This window comes from Kogia breviceps, chromosome 12 (assembly GCF_026419965.1).
Source record: "Kogia breviceps isolate mKogBre1 chromosome 12, mKogBre1 haplotype 1, whole genome shotgun sequence".
Classification (NCBI taxonomy): domain Eukaryota; kingdom Metazoa; phylum Chordata; class Mammalia; order Artiodactyla; family Physeteridae; genus Kogia; species Kogia breviceps.
In genome coordinates, this window is record NC_081321.1 from 13,504,260 (window position 1) to 13,516,321 (window position 12,062).

The following is a 12,062-nucleotide window of genomic DNA, read 5'->3' on the forward strand; positions in this document are numbered from 1 at the left end:
CATGCCAGAGAAATTTCTGTATGTAGATTTTGGATATTACTGGTTTGGTTTCCCAAATTTGTTTTGTGAATAACAAGTGTATCTTTGGACCTGTTTTTCTTTTTCAGAATTTTCATCAAAATTCAGAAACTTCAGCAAAAGGTAAAACACACATGCATACTAAACAAATTATAAAACCAAAAATAATTTATATTTTTCAATTTTTCTCCAAATATTATAACACACACCAAAAAAATACTTTTGAGGGAATAAATGCTTTGTTAAAACTTTATTTACTGATGGAAGTGATTATTCTGCATAAAAATCCACACTCCCTAAACTTTTGGCCTGAGATTTTTAAAAAATAGGGAAAGTCAAGAGAGCTATAAAAATTAAAGGAATACTGAAAATATCCTTGTAACAATTCCAAGAAACTATAAAATTTTATTTAGCTAATTATATTTTGAAGTAAGAGAAGTCAGAAATGTAGTAGATGTCTTTCTTCAAAGTCACAAATTTAAATTCAAGCTCTATTTGAAAGACCAATTTAATATAACAGGTAGGAGGATTCGGTTCTGGAATAATTAGTATTCACAGAAGCTCTGAGCCTACAAAACTGCAAGCCACAGGAGGACTTTGCCTCTGTAGAAAAGAGCAGACTGTGACAGTGTGGTGTACAGTGTGCTGTAGAGAAATCAGGCAGAACTGGTTTTGAATTCCCACTCTGCCCACTTTTTGACTCTGATCATAAAGAAGTAAACTCTTTGATCCTCTGTCTTCCTAATATGCATAAAAGATATAGGATAGTATGTAAAGTGCAGGGCGTGGTCAGAGTTGTTCTTGTTTCCACAGGCAGATGGTATTTGGTTTATGAACACTTATGAGTATCTTTAACGAAATGGTCTGACTTAGAGATATTCAACTAACACCCTTGGATTCAAAGGTGACAGTAAGCACAAATGATAACCCCAATCTGCCCTCCACACCGTCAGTGGTTTTCAGTAGAAAGTTATGTACAGAGCGATACCCCCTCAACTCTATTCCCACCACTCAAAAGAAGACATTCAATTACATGGGAAGAACTCACTCACTTCACATCATAGAGGAAAATGGGACAGCAAAGGATATGGGACAAAAAAACCTGTGCTAATGCAAAACTCTCATTCATAAAACTCCAGAACACCACAGAATAAGGGGAGAGATAGACACCCCCTAACAATATTTCTAACACAGAGTCCAAGTGAAAGTGCAGAGTGAACAAGCTGGAGGTATGCCTATATGAAACTGGTCCTTTCTTCCTTTCTATTAGGAATGCTGAAATAAAATCCCCTCATCCCCATCCCATGTTCCTCAGGGGTTGGGATATGAGATCTCACAGAACTGCACAGAAAGGTTCCCAGGGACTTATATTCTATGCTAAGTCATCACAAAGAAGGAATTAATTCTATGGATTAAAAATTCCCATCCACAGCTCTCATAAGCTTTTGATAAATCAGAATTCTCATTCTGCAAGATAAATATATTTTTTTCTAATATTTTATTATGTAGAAGCACCTTACAGCAGTTTATGGAGCAGAAGGGAAGAGTTTTGCTGAAATGACAGCAAAATGAAATGAACATTTGCCAGCATATACATGCAGTTGCTTTCTATTCAGGTACTCTGAAATGAAAGTCGAGAACACTCTTTACACAAAATGTTGATCCAACAATAAGCCAGTATTATTGATGATTCTTATACTTAATATTCTTACTGATTAACCTCAATATACCTTGAAGCTGACAGGTTTGATCATACTTGTGCTCTACACCAGTGGTGAACAAATCTGGCATGCTGCCTGTTCGTGTGAACAAAGTTTTTTTTGGAACATGAAAAAAAGCCCAGATTTTAATGCAGACCATGTTTGCAAGGAAAGTACAGCCTTGGACACAAGAAGCATTGGACATAGGATGTGACAAACAGCAACGCTACAGAGACCATTTTCCTTTCAAATGTACACTAGAATAAAGTCATGTACTCTTACCCCTTCATGTCCAAAAAAACCAAAACAGATTCTAATTAATGCATTTTAATTGCCTATATATTGTCATTGTTTCTTTATTTGCTGATAACTATAACTCTTTTCTTATTGCAAAATCAGGTGTGACAAGTATTATTTCTCCATATTTCACCACCAAGCCCAGTACTTTGAGTCAATATATTTCTGATAATATCTGAAATGCATTTTTCATCCAGAGTTCTGGAAGTAAAGCATAATGCATAAGCACACATCCCTATACTACCTCTAAGACGCAAATTATAACCTAAAACTGTATTTCAGCACAAAAAGTAAAGAGTAGAGTTTGAGTAATTATCCAAATAATTAAGGTTCTCCAAAATGTGTGCTGGAGCTTGAATTAATGAGATCTCTCACTCAAGTTCATGATTTGTGTATTCATTTGCACAAGGTTGGGAATTATTAACGTGAAGTTTGTGCTTCCTGCTTCAGAGTACCAACAGTACAATCTGGGGACTGGAGAAACAAGATGTTTCTATAAATTTATAATTCTCTGCCTCCTGTTGTTCAGGAGAATCCCTGTTGGGTGGCCTCCAGACTTTGAGGAGGCCTCTTTAAAGACTATTTTTATGCCGCTTTACTCTTCTGTTTCATTAATTGCTACTGCTGATTTCCCAGAGAATTTTAATTACAGCTGTTTCACTCTGCTTGTCACCTCAGGCTGTTTCAACAAAGGACACAATTTTAGAAATACAGCAAATAAGGAAAATTTGGCCATCTCATGAATTTTGTACAAATTTATAATAACTGTGTTGAACAACAACAACATGTTTAATTAGGGGCAGAGCTACTGAGGGACAGGATGTGGGAAGAAGCTCCATGCTGAAGCTGGCCTCTTTCCTGAGTATACAAACGCCTGGGCACTGGAAGACTGTTGGAGGAAACACCAAGCTCTTCCTATTTTCTTTTCAAACCAACTAGGAACCAAAAAGCAATTTATGCTTGTAAACTACTTACGAGAAAGTGCACGTGTTTGAACAAACAGCAGTACTGTGTGACTTGACACTGAACATGACTACGCCAAATCTGTGACCTGTTCCGTTCCTAATCTTAATGGGCATTTCTGTTTCTAGAACTTAAAATATGAAAACCTTTAAATATGGTACAGTGAATAAACACGTTATGTGAATTTTTAGAAAAAACAACAACAATCGATATTAAGATGATAAGTTTTAAGGATGTGCTTACTTGTTCTCTCAACGTCTCCTCAGCTTCCCAGGGCTCGGCCACCTCTTTCTCCTGGGCTGTGGCCTCCGGGGGACTCCGAGCTGCACGTGGCCCAGCCTCCCGCGGGGTTGGGAGCGGGGCGGGGCCGCCCCGGGCCTGGCGTCGAGGACCCCACCTGGGACAGGTGAGCACCACTAGCCCTGCTCAACCTGTGGGAGAAGAGCCAGCAATCTGGAGAAGAACTGGTGTTCAGGCTGGACCACTACGAAGCCAAGGCCAAGCCAAGCCAAGGCCACATCCTCCTCATCAGACACTCCCAGCACCACGCGGACGCCTCCCTGTAAAGAACCTCTGACTCCCCCGAGTCGTGAACCGGAAGAACTAACTGGCCTGGGACTCACAAGCTTGGAGTTGAAGTTTAATAAAATCGTCCGTCCGTCTGTGACCAGCGCTATAGTAACCTCCAACAACATCAGCTAACACCTGCCAGGCGTCTGGAAAATCAGCACAGCCCTGCTGGCGGGAAGGCGGCCCGTTGAAGTTGACCCGCCCAGGTCTCGCGAGAAAAGGAGGCTGTGCGGAATCACGAGACGGAGCTCGGATGCAGGCCGACTTCTGGAGCTGCGTCCACGGGCAGACGGCGAGCATCTTAAGCGGCTGCACCTGGTGCGGGTGCGGCTGTTCCCTCCACAGGCAGGTCCCGCCCAGCCCTCCACGTAGGCCATATCACGCACCAGGTGGTTCCGCCCGAAGGCCGAGGAGCTGTCTGGACGCTCGGGGACGTGGGCTTCAGGCCTCCGAACGAAGTGTCTCCCTCTGAGGACCTCCTCGAGGGGCCGCGCTTCTCCCCAGCCCGGCGCCCAGCTACCTGCGTGGGAGCCGCCGATGACACGGTTTCTCCCCTCTGACTTCCCCGCGTGGGCTGTACTGCCGTTTCGTTTCATTTCTCCAGGACAAGGCGGCGGAAAAGTAGAAATATCTAAAATTCGGCCTATCAGTACATATTTCTGGCCCAGGATGGAAAAGGGAACGTTCAGGTCGTATCTTTGGCAGGGTTTTCTTCTTCAAGCTCATCTATCAAGACGCACCTGTGGGGTTTAAGGAGGCCTTTGGGGGCGGGGGGATTGGACGAGGCCTGCTGTATCAAGGGGTCTTGGTCATGACCACAGGAGCCTTGCGACCCCCGACCCTCGAGACTTCGTCAGCAAAGTCAGGCACGGGTGACTGACTTTGGGGGGCAAAGAGGGCGCCAGAGGTTCCATTCATGACACTTGGCTTTATACATTCACCTAAGACCCTTTGTCACTTAAATATGTGTCAAAGATTTTCCTCTTCTAGGTTAAAAAAAATAATTTTAAAATATAATTTTTATATTTGAGATTATTCATTTAACTTCTAAAACATTATAGTTGAATATTTAAAATAATTACAAGTCGTGAGCGTATTATGATTATCGGCCTTCACTCATTCACTACTGCATACAAAATACCAGCAGTGAGTGTTATTCACTGGCCCCATTAAGAGTCTGACAGTGAATCCTACTCCAGGATGACGTTCATCATCCTCATAACCTTCTCCATTGTCATGGCGCCATCTTAACTGATTTGGATCAGTGTCCACCAGTTCTGCCTGGTCCATTTCATCAGCCTCTTTGCTTCCTTACCCTCAGAGAGGAGTTTTTCCAGCAAAGTGTCTATTGGGAGAGAGAACACCATTCTCAGAAAAATGTACCTTAAATTCGATGATTAAGGGACACTTTTCATGTGCTCTACAGTAAATTGGCATGCCTTCATTTAGCAGACGCTTGGAAACTCCTGGCCTCTGTACTTAAACAATTTTCTTCATTTTTTTTTCCTTCTTGACAAGTCACTTCTGGGAACAATCAATAGACTCCCTTTAAATAACTAATGGTAAAACTCAAGTAAGGCTTTGATTTTGAAGAAATGTAGTAAATATCATAAATCTTTCACTTTAAACTTATTTCAGATCCCAGCCATGTACTAATACCATTCTCTTTTTATAGCAGCACAATGTATATGATTAGTGTTCAGTTAATGGGAAACATCATAGCATAATCAAACTTATTATGATTAATTCTTTAGATGGAGTTTGTTTAAAGTACTTATAAGCCGTGTAGATAACATGTTCCTTGTCTGAAAATTAATTCTAAACAATAATAATCTAAAACAAAAATATTGCAAATTACAGTTGATCAGAATGCAAAATTAATAACCCAAAACTCTGATTTGTGATTACAGGTTGTGCTTCCCAAATTTCTGCAACTAAAGATATGAAAGCTTATTAACTATCTATACTACTAGCAGCTAACCCAGGCTGCATACAGAGGCACAGATGGCTAATTGGCTTCAGTTGGTAGAGGGTCATTTAAAATAAATTTTCTTTAAATTTTGTTATAAAATTTTTCAAAGTTGTAACAGATGGTTTTATGATAAATATTGCCCTTCACAGAAGACCTGATTTCTATATCCCTTTCCCCACCTAGGTTTGATAGAAAGAGTGACAACTGAACTCTCCACCTCCATCTACCACCTAATTGATATCTATTGCAGCAGCTTTTATGCAGATTTCCAGCCTCTAAATGCACCTGTGCATAGTGTTTCCTATGTAAATCTGGGGCTCCATTCCCACCTTAGCTTCACAGTGTATGCAGCTCACAATATTCCAGAGACCTGGGTGCACAGGTAAGAAATGATGAGTTTTTTGCAAAAGGGTTAATTAATTTTGTGTAGCTTCTAATTGAGTATAATTTGCCTTGTTCTTATTTGCAGGAGCAAATATTTTATTTTGAAATTTAATCAGCATGGATTTATCCATATTCTTAAAATCATTTACAACTTTATTTCCAGTGCACATTCCTTTTCCCTCAAGTCTTCTCCCATTCTCCATATTAAAAATAACTGCATGTTGTCCATGTATCATTATGGAAACAGAAAATGCTCATCCTACTTAGTGATTGCCCTAAATTTTTCATTTTTTTGGTTTGAGTTTAAATGACTAATGCCAATTAACACAGAGCAAGATAGCACACACTCATACAGGGTGATGGAGAGTATTTAAAAATAGAAAAAAAGTCACTTTGATCCCTATCAAGTTGTGAGCAGTAAATATTTTGTGAGATTAGTACATTGATAAAGTGGGAATTAGCCAAGAGTTATTTGAGTTACAATAGAAATTAACCACATTTATGCATGGAACATTGCCAGATTTTAGGTTGACTCTGTTATATAGTATTTTCTTGAATAACATAATTAGAGTAATATTGTAATAATTTTAAATTCCTTATGGATTAAATCTATAAGAAAATACTGATTAAATCAATTAAAGTTGATAAGAGAATAGTAATTTTCTAATGGATTCATTGTACCCACTGCATTTAGCATCTCAAAGAGAGACTAAAAGAAACAATTTAAGAAAAAAGAGAAGTAATTTTTATCTTGGACTGTATTTTTGCAAATAACAACTGTACGAATATTTATAGAGTTAATTATAAAGGAAATTTTACCTTCATATATAAAAAAGAAAAACTATCATCTATCTGTCTCACATATGCATTTCTTTAAAACCCATGGGAAAATTGTCTTATGCTTTTTCTTAATTTTATGAAGAATTTTAAGAGGCTGATGTATAATCTAACAAATTGCCACTCTAATGAATGGTCTCATAATTTTAAAATCATTACTATATCCTTATTAATTTTAATTCTTATGGAAAAACTATGTGGCCAGATAAATACAGATAGAGCTATATGCATAGAGCATGTATTCAGTATTTATATATGGTGGGAAATTTAGTTCTGTTTATTTTTTCTATTGTTTTTCTATTCTCTGTTTTATTTATTTCACATAATCTTTATTATTTTCTTTCTTCTTTTAGCTTTGGGCTGAGTTTGTTCTTTTTCTAGTTCTTTGAGTATAAATTTAGGTTATTGTGATCTTCTTTTTTTAAATTTTTTATTCTTTTTTTAAGCCTTTTAAAAAATTTTTATTGAAGTATAGTTGATTTACAATGGTTTGTTAGTTTCTGCTGTACAACAAAGTGAATGAATTATACATATACGTATATCCACTCTTTTTTAGATTATTTTCCCATAGGTCATTACAGAGTATTGACAAGAGTTCCCTGTGCTATACAGCAGGTCCTTATTAGTTATCTATTTTATATATAGTAGTGTGTATATGCCAATCTCAATCTCCCAACTTATCCCCCACCCCCAGCTTTCCCCCCAGTAACCATAAGTTTGTTTTCTACATCTGTGACTCTATTTCTGTTTTGTAAATAAGTTCATTTGTACCATTTTTTTAGATTCCACATATAAGCGATATCATATGATATCTGTCTTTCTCTGTCTGACTTACTTCACTCAGTATGACAATCTCTAAATCCATCCATGTTGCTGCAGATGGCATTATTTCATTCTTGTTTACGGCTGAGTAATATTCATTGTATATATGTACCACATCTTCTTTTTCCATTCATCTGTCAGTGGACATTTAGGTTGCTTCCATGTCCTGGCTATTGTAAACAGTGCTGCAATGAACACTGGGGTGCATGTATCTTTTCAAATTATGATTTTGTCTGGATATATGCCCAGGAGTGGGATTGCAGGATAATATGATAGCTCTATTTTTAATTTTTTAAGGAACTTCCATACTGTTCTCCATAGTGGCTGTGCCAATTTACATTCCCAACAATATTCCCTTTTCTCCACACCCTCTCCAGCACTTATTGTTTGTAGATTTTTTGGTGATGGCCATTCTGATTGGTGTGAAGTGATACCTCATTGTAGTTTTGATTTGATCTTTCTTCTTTTAATGTAGGCATTTATTGCTTTAAACTTCTTTTTTTAGTACTACTTTTGCTTTATCTCCTAAGTTTTAGTATGGTGTGTGTTCATTTTCATGGCTCAAGATATTTTCTAATTTCCTTTTTGATTTCTGTTTGACCCATTAGTTGTTCAAAAGTATTCATTTACTTATTCATCTCACTTATGTGGAATCTAAAATACAAAACAAAACAAAATGAAAACAGACTCTCAGAGAACAAGTGGTTGCCAGAAGGGAGGGGTGGGGATGGGGGGTGAAATAGTGAGGGGGTTAAGTGGCATAAGCCTCCAGTTATATAATAAATAAGTCACTGGGATGTAATATACAGCATAAGGAATATGACCAATAACATTGTAATAACTTTGTTACCCATACAGATGGTTACTCAACTTATCATGGTCATCATTTCATAATGTATGCAAATATCAGATCATTATATATTACACCTGTAACTAACATAATATTGTACAACTATATTTCAATAAAATAAAAAAGAAACTAAAAAGTGTTAATTCCCATTAATTTGACAATTTTCCAATTTTCTTTCTGCTACTGATTTCTACTTTTATTTTATTTTATTGTGTTCAGAAAATGTACTTGGCATGATTTCAATTTTCTCACATTTGTTAAGACTTGTTTTGTGACCGATTTTGTGATCCATGTGCACTTGAGAAGAATGTGTATTGCCCTAAGCTTGGGTGGAATGTTCTATAAATATTTGTTAGGTTCATTTGGGCTATAGTATTATTCAAACCCTCTGTTTCTTTATTGGGCTTCTGTCTGTTTGTTCTATTCATTATAACCAGTTTTGAGATCTTCTGTTATTATTTTTGTTGTCTATTTCTCCTTTTCATTCTGTTAATGTTTGCTTAATATATTTGCTTCAATTTGGGGTGCATGTATATTTACAACTGTTGTATTCTCTTGGTGAGTTGACCCCTGTATCATTATATAATGTCCTTGTCAGTTGTGACAGTTTTAACCACTGCTGCTCTTTTGATTACCAGTTACATAGAATATCTTTTTCTGTCCTTTCACTTTCAGGTGTGTCCTTAAATCTAAAGTACATCTCTTGTAGACAGCATATGGTTGGGTCTTGTTTTCTAATTCATTCAGTTATGCTATGTCTTCTGATTGTAGAATTCAATGTATATTTAATGTAATTAATGATAAGGAAGGATTTTCTATTGCCATTTTTCATTGTTTTCTATCTTGTAGCATTTTTGTCCCTCTTTTCCTCTCTTGCCATTTCCCTTTGTGTTCTTTTGAGTTTTTGTAATGGCATACTTAAATTCCTTTATTATTTTCTTTTGTTTATCTTCTATAGGTAGGTGTTTTCTTTGTGGTGACCATGGGCCTCACATAAAACATCTTATATTTAAAACACTGTTTTAAGCTGATAACAACTTCAATCAGATACAAAAACTCTACTCTTTTCTTCTCCCCTCACCACACTTTATGTTACTGATATCACAAATAGCATCTTCTTATATTTTATATATTTTTATAATTAAAGTTTTTCCATACTTTGTCCATTATATTCTATCCAGGGTTAAAACTTGTTCATGTACCACCATTACAGTCTTACAGTATTCTGTATTTGTCTGTATATTTTCCTTTACCAGTAAGCTTTTATACTTTCAAATGCTTTCATGTAGCTGTCTAGCATCCTTTCATTTCAACTTGAAGGACTCCCTTTAGCATTTCATGTAAGTCAGGTCTAGTGCCGATGAACTCCCTCAGCTTTTTACCTGAGGAAGTATTTATTTCTCCTTCATTTTTGAAGGACAGCTTTGCCAGATATAATTATATTTTTTTCTTTCAGAACTTTGAATATATCATTTCCACTCCATCTGGCCTTTAAGGTTTCTGCTGAGAAATCTGCTGAAAAACTGATGAGATCTCTTTTATGTGGCAGATCACTTTTCTCTTGCTGCTTTCAAAATTCTCTGTCTTTGACTTTTGATGTTTGATTTTAATGCGTTTTAGTGTGGTCTTCTTTGGGCTCATCCTAGTTTGGTCTGTTGGGCTTCTTGAAACTTAGTGTACATTTCCTTCCCCACAATTAATGTTTTCAGCCATTATTTCTTCATATCAGCTTTCTGCCTCTTTCAGTTGTTTCCTCCTGGGACTCATATAATGTGTATATTTGTCATGTGTGTCCTATAAGTTCCTTAGACTTTCTTTACTCTTCATTTATTTTCTTTTTGTTTCCCTAACTAAATAATTTCAAATACCTATCTTTGAGCTCACTGATTTTTTTCTTCTGCTTGATCAAGTCTGCCCTTGAACCTCTCTACTGATTTTTTTCAATTCAGTTATTGTATTCTTCAGCTCCAAAATTTCTGTGTGGTTCTTTTTAATATGTTTATCTCTTTCTTGATGTTCTCATTTTGTTTCATATACTTCCATTTCTTTAAGATTAGTTTCTGGAGATTTATTTTGTTCCTTTGCTTGGGCCATGTTTTCCTCTTTCTTCATACATATACCTTGTTTTACTTTGTATTGGGATTTGAGCATTTGAAAAAAACAGCTACCTCTCCCAGTCTTTATGGAGTGGTTTCATACATGGGAAGAATGTTACCAATCAGTCCAGCTAGAGATTTGGGGGGCCTTTCAAATCTTTTCTGTAGATGCATATTCCCTGGGCTTCTGTGTGTAAATTCCCAAATTTCTTCTTTCTTCAAGATGTTAAATTTCTTATTTTGTCTAGGGTTGACCTGTGGTACTGCTGGTTCTTTGGTGCTCCATAAGCTGCCCACCTCTTTTTTGTTCTCAGTTGCTCCCAGGCATCCAGAATATGCCAGGTCCCATCAGTGCTCTGTTGCATAAGGCATAAACCAGTTCCTCATACAGCCCCCTGAAAAAGCCAAAATGTTGGATGCACACTACACTTTCCCTGCTCCCCTCTCTTCCTGCCAATGCAGAGACCATCAATCTGCATCAACCTCTGTCTGCTGCCCCACATATCCTCTGGAGTGGCAGCAAGCCTCCCAGCTCTTCTTTGTTCTCTTAAGTCCATGGTCCCCAGGCATCTAGAGTATATCATACCCTGTCAGCATTCTGAGATAGAAACCAGTCCCTCAGGCAGCAGCCCCCCAAAAAGCTGCAACATTGGAATCACAATCCAAATCTTTCCCAAGGGAGAAGCTGGGAGTTGGGGGTTTTCTCCTATTCATTTTGCACTGAGCTGGGGGGAAGTGGTGGGTGAGTTTGTGCTAGTTCAGACCATTGCCTTTGTTCTCAGAGTCCTCCAAACTGGCACCCATTCCTATTCTGCACTTAGATTCAGCAAGAGAGAAACCAGTCCCTTGGATAGACCCCTAAAAAGTCTGAATGTTAGGCATATGTTCTAGTCTTCTCTTTCCCAGCCAAGGGAGAAGCTGGGAGTTGGGAGTTTCCTCCTGATCCGATAACACTCTGCTGTGAGGAGGAGCTCTGGAAAATGAGTGCCATGAATCTTCCTATTGATTTTTATGTGGCTGGTTTTGCACTTGCCTGTGGTGCAAGAGCCTTTTAACATGTTTCTGGATTTCTCGCAAAGGAAATTGAATTGGTGTCTCCAGGGGGAAAGGAGGGTCTAGGGCTTCTTATTCTGCAATCTTGCTGAAGTCACCAAACATAAATTCTTAGTAATTTTTAAAGTACACTCTATATAAGCAAATAGCACTTGATCATTTCATTTGACTTTTAACTATAAAAATAATTGACCCATATAGAAAACTGGTTCCTTTATAGCGCTCAGCTTATTGAATCAATGTTGTTTCTTTTTAGGTATAAAGCATTTTCTTTTTCCTGTTGGCTTACATATGCTGGAAAGAAACTGTGCCAAGTGAGAAACCGCAGAAATATTCCAGTCAAAAAATTGTTTTTTTTCTTGGTCAACTGGAATGAAACGTAAGTTTAATCCTTGTTCTGGCAGGATCATTTGTCTAATAAAGATCAGGGTTCTTTTCCCCCTTTTCTTAAGTGAAGGGTATGATTTTTTTTAAAATGTTGCCAGTTGATTTGATTCAGT

General features: G+C 37.5%; 1 protein-coding gene across 3 annotated transcripts in view; it reads left to right on the plus strand.

Moving 5' to 3' along the window:
• The window catches only part of PIK3C2G (phosphatidylinositol-4-phosphate 3-kinase catalytic subunit type 2 gamma), a 342,287-nt gene that overhangs the window by 62,283 nt on the left and 267,942 nt on the right, over nucleotides 1-12,062 (plus strand). For 2 of the 3 annotated variants that reach the window (XM_059082718.1, XM_059082720.2), the window contains exons 9-11: nucleotides 108-141; nucleotides 5,704-5,902; nucleotides 11,819-11,941. In XM_059082718.1, coding sequence (XP_058938701.1) covers nucleotides 108-141; nucleotides 5,704-5,902; nucleotides 11,819-11,941 — 356 coding nt within the window. The remainder of the gene's footprint in view (nucleotides 1-107; nucleotides 142-5,703; nucleotides 5,903-11,818; nucleotides 11,942-12,062) is intronic. The other variant, XM_059082719.1, reaches the window with a different exon arrangement.